Genomic DNA, 17,951 nt, shown 5'->3' with positions numbered 1-17,951 from the left:
CCTAAAGTGTAAAAGAACCTGGATATTTTTCTAACATTCCCCACGTTCTGTTTTTTTTTGGGGGGGGGGGGGGGGGGGGGGGTTGTTTTCAAACAAACAGTTATAGCGCCACACCAGGATTTAATTAATTCATTTTTTTTTATTTTGACAATTATTTGTTCCCTCGTGATATTTGTGCTGTGGTAACAAAAGCCTTTGTTTCCAGTTTGTATTTTAGTTTACTGTAGCAAACAGGAAACAGTTACATGCATTTGACTACCCTGATATCTACAAATCATTTTCAAATCAAAACTGTACATAAAAATAAGTTCAAAATGACTCTTAACCTTTTTTTTTTCTTCTAAATGTCTGACAACAAATCAGATTAAACTTTTCAGGTTAGCATTACCTGAATTACTCAGATATGTTAAATCCGTTTTGGTAGAGTTTCCTGTTTTAGGTGTCCTTCCAAAAGCTTCTCCGAACAGTCTGCCAGACTTTTGTCCCATTTTTCCTGACATAACTCCTGGAATAGAGTCAGGTCAGTCACTTTTTCAGCTCTTCCCAAAAACTTTTCCCATGGGACTGAGATCATGACTTTGTGTTGGCGTCTCTGGTGCAATGACCTTTTTGTCCTTAGCTTAGGCCACTTTATGGCTAGTCTGGTTGCATGCATTGGGTCATTTCCCAAAGGTAAAACCCAGTCAGACCTGGGCTTTGACTTCCTGGCTGATGTCTTGAGTGGTTGTTACAATTTTTTCCACATGTTCTTTCCTCATGATACCACCAAGTTTGTAAAGTTGACCAGTAACCCCTGCATCAAAGAACATGAACATCATGATGCTGCCACCCCCGTACTTTACATCTGGTATGGTTTTCCCAGGCTTGATATCGTCTTCTGACTTTAGTTAAAGGCATAGTAATGGATAACCTCAAATGTGTGCAAGCTTCAAAATAAAAAAAAAGAAGTAATAAATAAATAAATCTTTGTAAATATTCTGACATTTTATGTAAATAATAGTTGTTTGAGTAGTCCTCAGGGACCTAAAACAGGAAAAGTTCAGTCTGAAGGATACAAAAAGGTATTTTTATACAGTACATGTTGCTATTTAGTCTCAGCTGTATTTAAATTCTAGTTTGCAGTAGATGCATCAGCTTTATGCCTATAATGCTTATGCATTCCACTGTAAAGAGTATTGATTGTCTGTTCATGGCACCTAGAGTAGAAGCAAATCGATAGACACGTGTTGCATGAGACAGGCTTATGTGCAGGTAGGAGACCCAAGCCAAGATAGTATTCTACTTTAGTTTATAAAAATTCTTATTTTTACTGTCTTGTCTTTTCCCACACAGGAGGATTTGAGGTGTGGCTGAGGATTACATTTTTAGACACCAACATTTTTACACACCAATAACCTTAGGAGGTGCTTTTTTTTCACTTCCAAGCCATAACTGGGTGCAGAGACGATGTTCCTTGTTCTAGAGAAGAGCCCACCTGCTTTAAAAATTACTGCTCCTGTAAGGAGTCCAGTAATATGCCCTGCTCTCCAGAGACTTCTAATATTGATTTACTAATGAGAAACATAGAGAGAGCAGGAGACTTGTGCACAAGGTTAACTAGGGAAACAGATTGTCTTCACTCTGTGCGGGATACGGTAAATCATCAAAACATATGACCAAATTTGACTTTTACTTGTTATTTTTTATAAAATATGAGTATTTTTATAACACTTTTAGACTCCAACATACATCTTCATTTTACACAATAATAGAAGCCATAAAATCACAATTATCTGTTTACATAAACTCCAGGCACAAAGCCATTATAGCATCTTTTGGTCATCTGAAACATTCTTAAATATTCATATATCTTTAACATCCCTTGCAAGGTTTCAGTAAACGAAAGCAAAGTGTCTAAACAGCAAATGAAGTCAAGTGGAAGAGCCAAGTAATAGTTCATGTGGTCCACCCAAAGGTCACAATATCAATGTGTCACTAAAAGTACACGTGGTGGCGGCGGAAAAAAAACAACCAAGGAACATCAAGAGATCACAGAAAACTCCGCTGTTCGCGGTTAGCACTGCATTCCTCGCCTTCAAAATGCAACAACGTCATCTGCATAAAAGAGCAATAAAGCTGGCTTCTCCAGACAATGAAAACTTGTTAAAACACACACCTTCATGTTGATCGTCACGTGACTCCAAAAGAAGTACAATTACAGACGGCAAGCTTGTGTTACTTTACAGAACAGAATGTGATGGCTGGTACACAAAAGTTATTGCAGTGCACACCAAACACCGAGGAACTTTTTTTTTTTTTTGAGCGGTTGCCTTTTGATTTGTCTCCCACCACAGCCTGATTACGAGAAAACTCATCATATTATTCATAATGGCAGCAGATACCCACCTAAGAGCAAAGCGGTTGACTAAATGAAGACTATTTGTGACTGTGAAGCCTCTGAAACATTGATCTGAGCAAATTCATGCAACAAACACACACTAAAACTCTACGATTCAGCTCCACTCACGCTTATTTTGTCTTATAATATATCGTAGGCCTCACTGGAGAAGATGAAGACCTTTTTTTGCAAGCAGACGTCTCCCTGAGGAGGTACTGTCCATGAAAAATATGGCCTTTTTATGTCTTTAACGTTAACACAGATCAATGACCCAAAATCCACGATAGTCTCACAGAAACAGTATACAGGTATATATATACAATACATAAAACACATTTAAAACATATTAGGTATTTTTTTTTTTATAGAACACTTTTTGTTTCAGTGCAATCAGAGTAGTATTTAAGAGAAAGACCCCACGTGATGGTCATCTGCAGTGTCACCTGGCTCATGTTGTTCAAGTAGATCAATGAGGTTTGGGTGCCTAGCATACACCTGCAGCTTGCTTTGCAGCTGCTTTTCGTATGTTTGTTCAAAACCCTACAATATGCACGTATGAAAAACAATAATCTAATGAGGATTTTTTTTCTTCTAATTTGCAATAAACTATTCCTTTAAATTTCATGGCAAACTACTTAAACAGACAGAATGGGTCTAGATATCGGATGCGATGCTTGTTTGTGCAATCGATGGTGGCGCGCCTGTTATTTAGGCAGGCTCACCAGAGCTGTGTGGTTTAGGAGTAGCCACGCTGAGTGTACATCTTTCCTGCTGGCTCCTGAATGTATTCCTCCGTCTTGTCCCAGTCCTGCACCCAGCCTCCGTTGAGCTGTGCTGTTGCCCCGTAGCTTTTAGCCGGGCCGCCCATTGCGCCATGGCTCTGCATAATGTCACCCGTCTCCTCGGCCAGCTCGTCCTCATCTATGAAGCCGCACTTCTCCTCGCTGGTTTCCTCAGGGTCGGCCCATGGCTGCTTCTCCCCAGAGGCAAAGATCCCATAAAACACTACGCCTCCATAATGCACAAGGGAGGCGATGAGGAAGACGTACTGCCACTCTTCCCGGGTCTTGGGACAGAAACAGAAGCAAATACACAGAATTTCCGTAAAGGTCACGGTAAAGTAATGACAAATAATTTCAAAACCTTTTTCCATTTTCAAATTATAATGTGACATTTATGCTATATATAATTTAATTTAATTGGAAAAACAAACAAAACAAAATGCGATAACCCGAGGTTCCCAAGTGTGCGCACCTTTAAACCAAAACTAAATCAACTTTGATTACATTTCATCATACAGTCTTCTTTGGTTGCAGTCTGACTGAATCTCATATGTTGAGTTGTAAATATTTGCTCACTAAAACTTCCACAAGTTCTCCAAACCCATCAGCTTGTGAGAACACCTCTTATCTACAGCCCTCTTCAGGTGAAGAGGGCTGTAGGTCAAAACTAGATAGATAGATAGATAGATAGATAGATAGATAGATAGATAGATAGATAGATAGATAGATAGATAGATAGAAAAGCACAGTCTTTATGTATACCATTAAAAGAGCAGCTGATTTCTGAGGTTTGTGTTTACTTTGTAGCTCTATTTAGAGATTGGAGATTTATCTAGCCTAGGAAAAAGATCATGCTTTAGAATGAAAAAAGTGTTTTATGTTGCTGAATCTTTACGTTTAATTAAAATTTGGTTGAGTTTAATTTCTGCTGACTTCTTCATGAGCAGTGGTTCATTCAACACAACAATAGCACAAACAGCCTTTTATTTTGAATGTAAAAAGAAATTGTCTCTGAAGCGTTGTCTTTAAATTTCTTGAAGAGAAGCCATAAACCATTCTCCTATTTGTACATCACATAGTCCTTCAAAAATAACAAGTAATCAATCCCTCGAGCTAAAAAAATTTTTTTAAAATTAATTCTCCATTTAGTTCCTTTGGAGGCTTGAAACATCTGTTTATATAATAGAACCATTCCCATGAGAAAGACTCACCTTGTGCTTTGTCATCGCTCCTACAATGAGTGGGCAGACCATGCCTGACAGAGTTCCCACACCATTAGAAATGCCCATGAGGATGCTGGCGTAGCGAGGAGCGATGTCTAGATGGTTCACGTTAAACCCTGCAGCAAAGACGGGAACAACTTTGAGCTTTGTTGCCTTGCTTGGAAAATAATCAGAAAAGTTCTTCAAAAGTTTACCTGATATTGCAAATCCACTAAAGCCCACTGCCAGCACCAGGAAAGAGATGGCCATCCCTTTACTATGAGAGTACCCGACCACTAACAGGAGAGTTGCCTCCATGCCGAACCCTGAAAGGAAACAGGGCTAGAGTTCACGGAGAAAGACTCCGATAACATTGAAAGAGAGAGATAGGAATCAGAGTGAAGTCTCACCTCCACAGTTCATGATTTTACGGACATTAGTGGTGGACATGATGTTGTGGGTCCGCAGGTAGTCCGCTAACTGGCCGCCTAAAGGCACAATGATGGTCATGACCAGGTGAGGGAGAGCCGACAGCATCCCGACCTGAAAACCGATCAAACATTTCTCTGAGGCAGCTGTGACAGCCAGAAAAAAAAAAAAAACATTGATAACTATGTCTGAACAAATGTGTTTCTGCATTTCAATCTCTGACTCCCAGACGCAATAATTCACCTCAGTAAAGGCGGGTTCTCATTCTGGTCCTGAATTACACCTGACAGGGTAACGTGAGTTATGATTTACACTCTGACGGGCAAAGATCAAGATGGCCTGATATTACCTGGACTCTAGTATCTGGATTGTGTTTTTTTTTTTTTTTTTTTTTCAATGAATGAAACAAATGACAAAACCGCAATCATATTTTAGCATATTTTGCTTTCAAGTTGAGCCACATGTTTTCCTGAGCTTGAAGCAGGCAAATACGTCAAATATCCATTTACAAATTAAGACTAGAATAATGGCAATAACTATAAGCTAACGCTATGTGTCGGTTTACAGTTTGCAGATGTACAAAATATCATGCTGATTCTGATATACATAATTGATCTACAGTGAGAACATACCCCAGGCAAGTTTTTAGGTCAGACACAGATTGCAGTTACCAAAGCACGTCCTCCCTCATTTACAGACATACTGTATTTCTGATCGCCTGATAAAAAAAAAATGTTTTTATTGGTCTCTGTGAAATCTTTCTCTATGTCTCTAAAGCTCATAATAAGGCAGGGTTTGAGCTACAGACCTCCATCTAGTTGTGCTAAAATGGAAATGGTCTGCTGGAGGATGTTCGTGCTAATAATGTTATTGCAACCCCCGTGAAGTATTCTTGATACCAAAGGTTTGAGTTTACTTAGACGAAAAAAGGTTAATATTTTTCATGATGGAAACCCTAACAATGTCAGGATGAATCTAGCCAACTGGTAAAATGAGGCATTTTGAGTGGGAAGGAGGTCAGATGAGAAAGGAGGAGATGATTGTGGGGAACGTAGTTTACATTACATTACATGCAATGTCTTCATTTTGACTTGATCCTTATTTAATAAATAACGTGTAATGTGGAATGCTTGTGCATACTTGTGCCTAAATCGAAACAATCATAGAGCCTAATAGAGACCACACCATATTTACTATGTGCTTATACGTGAAACTCCAACAAGTAGCTTTTGCATTATGCTGTCTCATGCACTTACTTCAACTGTTCACATTTAACCAAGGAGATGGAAGATCTCCTTAAAAAGATAAAATACAGTGCATAAGCCTTATAATTACTCAACAACCAAAACTAAAATAATCAGTGATGAAACCAAATTAGGAATAGGGACGTGTGTTTTGACTCACACTCACATTCTTACTTTTAGAAATAATAAGGGTTGGTTCTTGGCCATGTCAAGCACATCACCAATATCAGTCCGCACCGGGATCAAATTAGCCTCGGAGTCGTTTAGCGAGCCCAACCACAGACTGCAGTTTAGCACGAAAACGAGTAAAGGAAGTGGTCAGGGAGCCTTCATCGAGATTCTCCATTGGCTTGCTCTTCAAAAGGAACGGTTACACATTCTGTCATGAGAGGGAGTCTGTTCTGTCCTCTGACGGTCCAGCCGGTCGAGGACAGATGGCCCGAGCTTACCGAGTTTATTCTGCTGGTGGTCCGTTTTTTTTTTTTTTGTTTTTTTTTCTAAGCACAGATTTCCCTCTCTGCTCGAAGCATCCTTCTAAATTATGTGCAGAACTAGTATGAAGCTTCAGTTAAAGCTAATCTACTTTTCATAAACTGGCATTTAACATGAATTTAGTCTTCAGCTGAAAACGATTAATTCAGGATGGTGTTTGGCCATTAAGGAAGCAGGTGGATGAAAACAGTTGATCCAGAGTTTGTAAGCGACATATGAGCTATTTCATATTATCACATTGTAAATGACCTTTCTGGCTCCTTTGGCACTTTATTTTTATTTTTATTTATCAAATCTTTTTTTCAATTAGAGCAACAAAAGTGCATAGGGATAAGAAGGCCGTCATTATAGGTACATTTCTAATTGGACTTGGCTAACTACATAAGAGGGAGTTCTTGTTTACCTTACTGATCTCAAAACCAAACACCTCTTCAAAGTATGCAGGCTGGCTGATGAGCAGCAGGTAAAAAGTCCAGCTTCTGCAGAAATTGGCCACGATGATTGCATAGACAGGCATGGAGGAGAAGAACTTCCTCCAGGGGGTCTTGAATTTCTGCGTCATCGGAACAAACATTCAGTCAGTGAGAAATGGCCCACGCAGAGATGGCGGCTCCAGACTAAGCGATACGACCAGGGTCAGAACTCACCTCTGTTGCGCCCATGAGCTGGGCACTCTCACCGATGCTCTCCTCAATGTACCGACGCTCCTCTTCGGTGATGGTCGGGTGCTCTGCCGGACTCTCGTACGACACCAGGACCCAGAACATGTACCAAAATATTCCAAAGCATCCTGAGCGGCAAACAGGAAGTGTGTATCATCGCAAACACAGAAGGGCTGAAGGGGATTATTCGACACATCATTTAATGGCATGTGAGTCCAAAATGTGTGGTGTACTGACTTAGCAACACACTTTATTAGAAAATTGTCTCTTGTTTGCCATAGTTTTAAGTTTTTAAGTTTGCCATAACAGTGATGCTCACCGTACACGTAGAAGACTGAGGACCATCCTGTGTACTGCACCAGGATCCCAGCCAGAGGCATGGCCACCACTGCACCAGCGTACGATCCTGAACGAGGCACATTGTCATGAATAGGCAGAATGAGATCTGGCCTGTGTAGCAGGATTGTTGTCCATTTTAACATCTTTGGGAACAACATTGTGTAATTCTAAACCTGTATTTGACTCTCTGAGATGATGATCAAATCTGAGTCGCAACAAGGATCGAGATTTGCTTTCAAACAGAAGACAAACATTGAAGGTTTATGTTTCGTACCGCAAAAGGAGAGGGTTGCCAGGCGACTTCTTTCCAGCGGCGGGGCCCATTTACTCCATATCCCGTGGCAGGCTGGATAAGTCACTCCCTGCAAAGTGATAAGGCAAAAACCCGACAATTCCTTTCATCTGTTTTTATGTGTCAGTTACACTGCATTGCTAAAATATTCATACTTTCATTAGGATTTTGTGTTGATGTGCTATACCATTACAACATAATCCATGGTTGTGAAGTGGAAAGGGGGCAATAGAAACTTTCTGAGCTATTTAACGAATCAAAATCTTAAACATGTGGTGTCTATATGTGCTGAGTCAATATTTTGTAGAACTCATTTTTGTGGGAACCATAGCTGGAAGTCCTCTGCGGTAGACACCTTGTACATCTTGCTCTTAACGGCATGTTTGCATAGTGCAGCTCTTCATTTCCCACCTGAGCTGTGGATCTCTGCTGCTCCTCCAAACTTACCATGGACTGATTGGCTGGTTCTGATTAATAATTCTCCTTGCCTGAGCTGCCAGTTCAGGTGAACGGCCACGTCTCGGTCAGTCTGAAGTTGTGCCATTCTTTTTCCGTTTTTAGATGACGGGATTGAACAGAGCTCTGTGAGACGTTCAAAGATCGCGATCATTTTCCGTAACCTAACCCCGCTTTAAGCTTCTCCTCAACTTTATCTTGAGCAGTCTGCTGTGCTCCTTGGTCTGCATGATGCTGTCCACTTATATTCGCTTGCAAACCTCTGAGGCTTTCACACGACAGTTGAATTTATACTGAGATAAAGTTACACACAAGTAGATATTATTTACAGATTAACAGACTTCTGAAGCTAATTTGTTGCACTGGATTTTATTTAGGGGTGTCAGAGTACTGGAGGTTTTATGTCACATAATATATGTCACACCTTTAAGATTTTGATTTGTGAATAAATGTATAATGTTCCTTCTCCTTCAACATTGTCTGCTATTTTCTATTGTACTATTACATAAAGATCCTATCAAAACATCAAAATTTGGGTTTATAACGTGACAAAAGGTTACAAAGCTCAAGTGGTAGGAACATTTTAGCGAGGCAATGCAATTAGACTTTTTTTTTCGGGCATGTTTTCACACGTTCGCTCAATTACTCCCTGAGTGACGCTGTCTCTTCCTATTTTGTGAAAGCCTTGCAGAGCAAACCGAAGTTAATAACATACACACCGGCGTGCATTGAAGCCGACCTTTCTAATAAGGACTAATAGCCCGGTGCAAATTCAAGCCGACTCCTCATTTCATGAGAAAAAAATAAAATAAACTGAATTGCTCCCATTAAATCTTCATTAAACACTAAGTGGCATACAATCAACTATTGATAGATGCAAATTGCTGTGGCTTGCAGTGGGAGACACCCTGAAATGCTAATTATTAATTTGTCGTAGTAATTTGTGCCGTTGAACACAGGCGGTTCGCTCTCCCTCAATGGTCATGAGCAGCTATTGAAATGACAGCGTGCAGCTCAGCACAATGACAAAAGAGGCTGACCTTCAATCTGATAATAGCATATCTCTCTCTACTGAAATGAAGCCCCTTCTTGAGCTGAGGTAGCCCGCTGCATCAAGTGGTTTTTTATCTCTTTTGTTCGGCATGTTTCCAGCTGTTGCAGCACGGAGACCCATTACACACGAGCCCTGCTATTCAGGGTTTTAATGCTGTTTGTTGGTCAATCTGTGTACAGTACGATGAATGGAGCTCTATCATAATAGGACCCATTTTACGGTCAAATGCAAACAGAGAGCAGAAGGTTTCCACATGCATGGAGGATTTGTGTGCAGTGTAACTAAATGCAGGACGTCAGGACCGTTTTACCATGGGGTCAGGTAAAGCTCATCTCCTGATAATGAGGCGCGCTTTAAAGGTCAAAAAGAGATGTAAAAGCTGTGCATCAATACCTCCACCAAGCCTTGCAGTATCCTTAAACAGATTACACATCCGTAGTGCGTGCGGGCGGCAGAGGGAATGAACATGTTCAGGATGGATGTCAGCACAATGGCAGCACCGAAAACCCTGGACAGAAACAGCGCAACGGGTTAAAAAATAAAATAAGATAAAAATAAAACCATCACACTGTCCGCACATGTGTCAGTGCAACAACAGTGCCTTAAAAACAATGAAATATTCTATTCTGTTGCCACCACACAAAAGATATAAACACACAAGCTGATGACAAAACCAGTCCCAACTGGATCCATATTCACACATATCAGAGTTATTCAGCTGCCAAGGAAGATGTGTTTGAAAGACAAAGACTGACATCAAAACATTTGCATTTTGTTTAGATTTTGCTCACAAAGTCACGGAAAATTGATTTTATATTGTCCTAATATGTTCAACTAATTTATTCAGTTAATTGCATTTGATAGGTAACCTACCAACACTTTGAACGCCTCATACATATTTTTTCATTTTTTTCACTATTTTCTTATCCTTTTTGTCATCGATCTCTGTTGCAGATTTGCTCGATTCCTACAGCTAATAGCTGACTAACTGGTCGTCAGTGAAACAATAATGTGGGCTCCACAGCCACCAAAAATCATACTACAATCATTGCCTTGAAGCAGATTTCACACAAGGCTTTGGCTGGTGCGGTTGCCATGCATCCCAACATAAAGGATTAGACACGGTCATCCCATGGGAGCTCATTAACATGAGGAGGCACGCCCGGCGGACATGAACCAAATCCCCAGTTCATCTGCTGGTTTTCTCCAAGCCCAGCATTCACATCAATGGGGACCATCACACCTTTGTTTTCAGCACGCTATAGAATTTTTTTTCCAAAGTATTCTTGGTAAGGCAATCAAATCTACATAATTTCTAAATGTAGTGTTCCTGAATGGAAAATAAACTCAGAAATGTATTAACAATGCGATTAAAGTTTGATATATTACATTTTCTATCCGCTCAGTTATTGCTTTATCTCTCTCTCTCTCTCTCTCTCTCTCTCTCTCTCTCTCTCTCTCTCTCTCTCTCTCTCTCTCTCTCTCTCTCTCTCTCTCTATATATATATATATATATATATATATATATATATATATGTATATATATATATACATATGCATACTTTAGTGGATTTTGCTTACTGGTAACAAGAGACTTTCCCCAGTGTCAAATGAATAAAGGTCTATTTTAATTACTACAAATATTGTAATAAGAAATAACTTGAGTTGTTTATTTTCGTTATTATTATAATATGATTTCTATTATGACTGAATACGTCAACTCAGTAAACATTGCGAACTGCCACAACACTACGTTTTTGAGCTGGGGCAAGAATTTAACTTTGTATCCAGCTTTAACTAGTTTAGCAACATTGCCAATGCTACAGTCAAACAAGCAAACAAGATGATTTTATTATTCCTGAGGCAGTCGTTACCTGTGGTTGTCAGGGAAAGCGTTTACTTGCAATCTTGTTAGAAAAGATTTGAAAAGTCGGTATCAAGCTTTGACTATATCTTAGCAATGCTAACGCTGATATCAAACTTGCTAGCAAGCTGAATTTCTTAATGAAGGAGCAAAACTTGCAAATAACCAAACCATCTTAGCAGCGGTTGTCATCGAAACGTTTAAATGCCACAATAGATTGCAATACAGTAGATGTGAAAGAGTTCATTGTAAATGGTGTGTACTTGTATAGCGCTTCATCAAGTCCTGAGTACACTAAAGCACTTCACACTACATTTATTCATTCACTGGTGGTGGTGTAAGCTACTGTAGCCACAGCTGCCCTGGGGCAGACTGACCACTGACGGCAGGCAAAGCGAGTTAAGTGTCTTGCTCAAGGACACGACGACTGAGACGGTCAAAGTGGGGGGTTCGAACTGGCAGCCCCGCCATCATGTCCAGTTTTAATTGGTTTAGTGACAGCCCCTTGCTAAAGTCAATCTCGCAATGTGAGTTTCATCACCCCGAGACAGTCTTTTTCAATTCCCAGCTGGCTTTTTGACGTCGAGTCACTGTGGAATCAACATGGGGTAGTTGCGTTGGATAACCGATGAATTTTATTTTTATTTTGTAAATCTAATCAGCGTTGAAATAGTAGTTTCAATGTAAAAAATAATGATTAGATGTATAAACTCAAAAATGGTTGATATTTCAATGCTGAATCCATGGTGAGTTAACAACACCATTTCAGATGTTCGGTGTTCAACGTTGTTTTGACATTGAATGAATGTTTTCTTAAACTTACATTATTTCAGCAACTTTTAAACGTTTAATGTCAGTCAAATGCAAAGGCAATGAAAATATTAACATGGCCCCTCGTTAGAATAATTTTTTGAAAAATTATATATTTAACTTGTTTAACAATGGCGCTGATGCTAAAGTCGAACTTGATTGCAAAAAGAGCTTCTTATAACCTTTAAGTAGTCATTGTCAATGAATGAAATATGTCAGGTAAAATGGTTTCAATTGCTTCTTCAAAGAATAGATTTAAAATATTTGTAGTCCACTCCATCTTTCTTTAGTTCACAAATGCAGAAGTCAAATTTGCAAGCAAGCTGTAGGCCTGCTTCTTCTGCAATAAGCAGCATATTTTAGCTTTGAGAGGCAGGAATAAGGTGTAGGCGCTACTTTATTAGATTTCATTTTAAATGTTTTTTGCTATTTATGGAGTGTTTTTTTGCATGAATCACTTTTTGTTTTGCATAGAACAAACCATATGAGTCACTGAACTTTAATAGCTGGCGTTTACCGTAAATCCTTTAGTTGAGCAATAGGCTACATTTTGAAAAAGGTTTGGAAGTCACTCATCATATACATTTTTTAGATGTACAAATATTCTGCAGAGAAAATGAACTAAGCAACTTGTTACCAATTTTGTTAGTCAAATGCCAACAGTTTATTTTCCAGCGCACATTTAAAACTTTGTGAAACTGAGCCTGATGGTAAAAATCATGTGTTCTTTTACCTGTTTGCGGCTAGTCTGGAGCAAATATAGCCTCCTGGAATTTGAGTTACTATGTAGCCCCAGAAGAAAGACCCATGGATCATTCCCACGATCTCCGGGTCCCAGTTGAATTGTGCTTTCTAAAAAAAGAAAAAAAAAAGAATATATAAATATTTTGTCTTTTGAAATTCGTTTTGTAAATTTGAAAACTTTTTTTTTACAAGCTTGAAAAGGGCCAATAATTGTGAGAAATGTTAATTTGCTTTAATTGTATGACAAATATTGATAAAACGGAATGAAGTCAGAAAACGTTAAAACAGACATTTCTCGAATTGTTCTTTTTCTGTACATTTATCAAAATAACTGTGAGCATCAAAACAAAAGAATAACGAAACAAATGAATAAAACAATCGGTCTACAGGCTCTGCCCCGCACCGCCTATCAGACAGATGGGTTGGGGCTCCGTGATGTGGAGGAGGGCGGAGTTGCGCACCTCTTTGACGATGATCTTGCCGTTCTGATGGATCGTGCTGTTGTTCACCATGCTGACGATGGCCACACCCAAGTTACAGCGGATACCGAAGGAGATGCAGAAGCCGAGCCCGCTCAGCATGGCGATGATGTATCTGCGCGGAAGCCCGAAGCAGGTGCAGTCACACAGGGGAGCTTTGCGCTCCTGGTCCTCCTTGGGTCTCCCATCCTCCGTCAACTCGATGGCCTCACCTGTTTGCTGCCGCTTCTCCAGCCGCCTGCACCACAAGGCGATTATATAACAGCGTCAACTCGTAGGGTTGCTTTGCTTTGCGCATGCAGGCGTTGAATGAGATACAGGATACGTATTTTAATTATTATTATTATTATTATTATTATTATTATTATTATTATTATTATTATTATTATTATTATTATTATTAGATTCAGGATTTTATATTTTTTTATTTAATTAATTATTTATGTATTGCTGTCTTATTGAGAAAAAAGGAAAAATAAAAACCTATTATGGAAAGGCTGTGTGCCCCTCATCAATCTTTAAGGCGTTATAAACGGGTCCAATTCTCGTTTATCTTTCAAAATATGTGCATTTCCCCCCCAAAAAAAATCGTTTTCATAAAATCTAAATGTTAGGCTATTTCGTTTTCTTTCTTCAGGAAAAAAAAAACAACGACCTTCACACCGCATTGCAGCAGCATCATCAACATCACCTTCGGTTAGAGATGATTTAAGCCATTTTTATTATTATTTTAATAACTACCTCGTGTAATTTTTTTGGTTATGCTTTTACTGACAGGGAATTTCTTGAGAGAAAATCTCAGGTTGCATTTCCCAAAACCCGATTCAACGTGAAGGCCTCATTCGGTAAAGTGGGCCTCAGCAATGAGTCACGTTTTTGCTGCAGCTTTACTTTACAACTGGATCCCAGTTTAGAAACGAAAGACGAAGGGATGACACATTAGGTTGCACTTGATAGTAAAATAATAATAATAATAATGAAAAAATGAGTACAACAAAAATATTTTTTTCTTGATTTTTTTTTTTACATTTAAACACAATACATTGGATTATGTCGCAAAAGATTAAAGGTAAGATGTGTTAATAAGCATCTATAACAAACTGTTCTCCTCATGAAGACATATTGGAGCTTTTGAGTTGAAGATCATCGATCTGAAATGACTACAGACGGGTCCGTGGGTATTACAGATACCTCCAGGACCCGGTGTCACGATTCGCTCTCATTCATTAATTATTAAAAACACCCCCCAGCTGCTGGTGGAGGGGGCCCATCCTCCTGGGAAATAAACTGATCCTTAAATATTGGGGCCACACGACTCTGCTGTCACTATATTCCACGCGTGATCCATCCCACGAAGAAGGCGTAAGAACACTTATGCGCGCATCGTTTTTTTTTTCTTTAAAGACGATAAGATCAAATGAAAGCCCTTCTGTCTCTTACCTGTACAGTTTCCCCAGGGCCTTTCCTGCGATCTGTTTAACCCCCTCTTTGATGGGTACTGCCTTCTCCATCCCTGGCTCCATTTCCAAGTTGTCTTTTTCAAAAATAAATCCTAAAATGCTATAATAAAAGGCAGTGCAGCATAAGGGAGCATATTGTTGAGATGTTATTCCAAATGATGGCGCGCCTTTCCTCCCGTGTAGAAAAAAAAAACGCCTCGGTGTCCTGAAAAGAGAAGCTTGTGAAGAGGGAGAGGGAAAAAAATGGAGAAACGGGAGGAACAACGCTCAGCCAGAAAGAGAGGGATTCACAGTCATCAGACAGCAGTCTGAAAAGTCCGATTGCGTCTTGCGAGATTTTAATCCGTGAGGGGCCATTTTTTTTCTTAAAAAAAAGATCCTGCCTGCGACTAGAAAGCAGCAACGCGGAGAAATAGGACGGTAGCTTCAGATGGGATGAGGGGAGGGTTTCCGGTCTTATCTGAGGTGAGGATCTCCGGTGTGGACGCAGCCGGAGGAGCTGTGGGCATCACGGAGGAGCACGCAGCGCGTCTACCTGTCAGCGGCTCCTCCCTCCCTCCCTCCGCTCCCGTTCCTCTACTCTCCTCTAATTCAATTATAAAAATTCAAAACCTGTCAGCGGGAACAAGCCGCGGCTCATCGACCGCTCTCCTTTATGTCTAACTGAACTGGAAATGACTTTATTGGAGGAAGAGCACTAAAGAAGCCCACTTCCAAGCCAGTGGAGCCATGCAGTTCAATCTTTGAATCGTTGAACAGAAAGTGAATACGTTTTTTTGCTACATCGATTAGTAAATTGGCCTATTATCTCAGAATATAGACTCTAAAATTTCCACTAATTTATAAAATCCTGAATGGCTATAGCTCCTAAATACGTCACAGACTTGTTATCAGTGTGTCAACCCTCCAGATAAGGTCTTCTGGCTCAAGCCTACTCTGCATACCTAGAACCACATAGAAAGCAGCATTTAGTTTTTGCGTTGGAACAAAGTTCCAGAAGACCGTAAAAGTGCTGAAACCCCGAGTTCCTTTAAATCAAGTTAAATAAAACGTATTCGTTTAGAGCTTCCTTTAAATGTTTAGTCCAACTTGTCTTATTCTGTATCTGACCTGCTGCTACTGTACTGTTTTCCCTCTGTCTCTGTAATCCTTTTCTTTCCACTGTTTTTTGTTTTGTTCATGTACAGCACTTTGAATCGTCTTGTTACTCAAAAGAGATTTATAAATAAACTCGCCTTGCCTTGCCTTACCAGGTCCTTCATTGTAAGTTAGTTTCACGGCATTGCATCTTGTGCCACTGGAAAGGCTGTTCATGAAATGAAATATATGGTGTTCCATGGGCCCATGAAAATCTTTTCTCACTGCCAAACATCTTTTGGAAGAGGCGGTGTGGGGCTGTGTGTCCCTCCCTGGAAAAATAAAAATAAGAATCAGGAGATCTCAACACAGTGATTGTTTCCCTGTTCAACTGTTTGGACTTGGATTTTCTTGTGTGCCGTATTTTGACTATTTCTTTGTGGTTGAGTTTCTTTGATCATTCAATTGTTATTTCTATACTTATTACTCTTAGGTGTTTGAACTTTTGGGTTTCTGTTTTTCTAGTAGTGCCTATTTTAGTGGATTAGTTAGTGAATTTTGTTAGCTCATTCTATGTAAGTTTTGGTCATGTTTTCTGCGAGATTTCTCCATTGTGTTTTCCTTCAGTTCATCACACTCCTCTCCTCAGCTCACAATGGTCTCCGCTTTTCATCATTTCCTCCTGAATACTTTGACTTGTCTTTCTGCCTCACCTTTCTTCACACCTCCCTCTGTATTTAAACTCCCTGGTTTCATTACTCATTGCTGGTCTCTTATGCTTCTTCATGTTTCTCATAGTTTTCGTTGCTCTGTCAGATTTCTCTCCACCTCATGGTTTGGTTTGATTCCCTGCTCTGTTCCTCATATGTTGTATACGTTTTCTCTTATTGCATTAAACCTTTTGCCAACACCACACTCTACTCTTTGGTCCTCCTTTAACCCTGATCATATGGGATGTTTGGCACTAAGGGAACCCCATACAGTGACAGTGATATCTAGAGAACATTCTGCAACCAAATTTCCACTCTTAGGAGCCTAACCCTGTCCCCTAGGATGACTTTGCTCCAGAAAGGAGGACCTATCAGATGAGTGTACTAGACCTATGTCTAAAATTTGACAGTACAGATGATTTAGCATATACCTGCTGTCCTTAACTGTACCTCATTAAACACTTGTGGGATTAGCCGTTTACGACAAGAGTGAGCAGCACTGCACCACTGACTTTTGACAAATGCTGGTCGAGGAATATATCCAAGGGTCAGAAAATGTATAAAGTCCTGATCAGATTCTGACTTGGAGTGGGAAGTCTGGGACAGAGGATAACCCAAACAAACAGAACACATTTAAAAAATATATTTAACATCTGGAACTGGTGGGAGTGGCAGACTGGTCATGCAAATGTTCAAGAGCAGCTGAAATGGGGAAACATAATTTAGTGACTGAAGAGTATGGATGAGAGACAGAGTCTCACCGACCTCTTAGATGATGAATCAGATGCTCGGCGTCTAAACACATTCGAGTCCACACAGGAAAGTACCAGGATGGTTTCTCTGCACCAACTCATCTAACCCTGTCAACAGGAGGAAGATGTTGTAAGAAGGCAGGTGAGGTTCAGAGACACAGAGGTGAGCTGGTGTGGGTCGAGCTGAAGGCAAAGTTGAAATACAGTATGGGCCTATTGTCTGTGTCCAGACAGCTGAGATAAATGCAGAGTCCAACAAGAGCGAGGCAGGACACGAAACCCAGAGAGCAGAAGCAAGGTCATAAGTGGGAGATCAAAAATTGGCAAGGAAGTAACGGTGGACATCCACACAGAGAATTGCTACTGTTAACTTGGCAAAGTGTATGTAGCTGGAGGGAGAGAGCGCAGAACACAGGTGAGAAACAGCAGACCCATAAACTGGCACTGGTGGACTGAATACTCAGATTACTGTCTGACATGAGCAGGCATGGAGTCCCACTTCTGGTGAAGCCCATCAACTATCACAGAACCAATAACATCTGTTTCAAATATATTTAGACTTAAAAGGTTAACTTTGCCAGATTTCATGGCTTACTGTGAAATGAGGAGTATGCTCAGACACAACCAGTGTAATTTTTGATATGTCCAAGTTGCCATCCTTTCAGGGGACAGCACAAGTACCACATATTAAAGTTATATTTACCATCTCCTTTATTAAACTGCCAG

The 17,951-nt window shown here is 40.0% G+C and overlaps 1 protein-coding gene across 1 annotated transcript; it reads right to left on the bottom strand.

Moving 5' to 3' along the window:
• Positions 1 to 1,660: 1,660 nt before the first annotated feature.
• LOC105938534 (vesicular glutamate transporter 2.1) lies at positions 1,661 to 15,357 on the bottom strand. The gene is made up of 12 exons (XM_012880299.3): positions 14,667 to 15,357; positions 13,209 to 13,464; positions 12,737 to 12,855; positions 9,723 to 9,837; positions 7,802 to 7,889; positions 7,508 to 7,594; positions 7,174 to 7,316; positions 6,930 to 7,079; positions 4,772 to 4,904; positions 4,577 to 4,687; positions 4,371 to 4,498; positions 1,661 to 3,443 (listed from the first exon to the last, which is right to left on the bottom strand). Exons 1-12 carry the CDS (start codon positions 14,747 to 14,749, stop codon positions 3,114 to 3,116), a joined length of 1,743 nt encoding a protein of 580 aa, XP_012735753.2. The 5' UTR covers positions 14,750 to 15,357; the 3' UTR covers positions 1,661 to 3,113.
• Between the last annotated feature and the right edge of the window lie 2,594 nt (positions 15,358 to 17,951).

Source organism: Fundulus heteroclitus, unplaced genomic scaffold (assembly GCF_011125445.2).
Source record: "Fundulus heteroclitus isolate FHET01 unplaced genomic scaffold, MU-UCD_Fhet_4.1 scaffold_394, whole genome shotgun sequence".
NCBI classification, from domain to species: Eukaryota; Metazoa; Chordata; class Actinopteri; order Cyprinodontiformes; family Fundulidae; genus Fundulus; species Fundulus heteroclitus.
The sequence above is the reverse complement of the archived record's forward strand: the minus strand, read 5'-3'. Positions and strand labels throughout refer to the sequence as shown.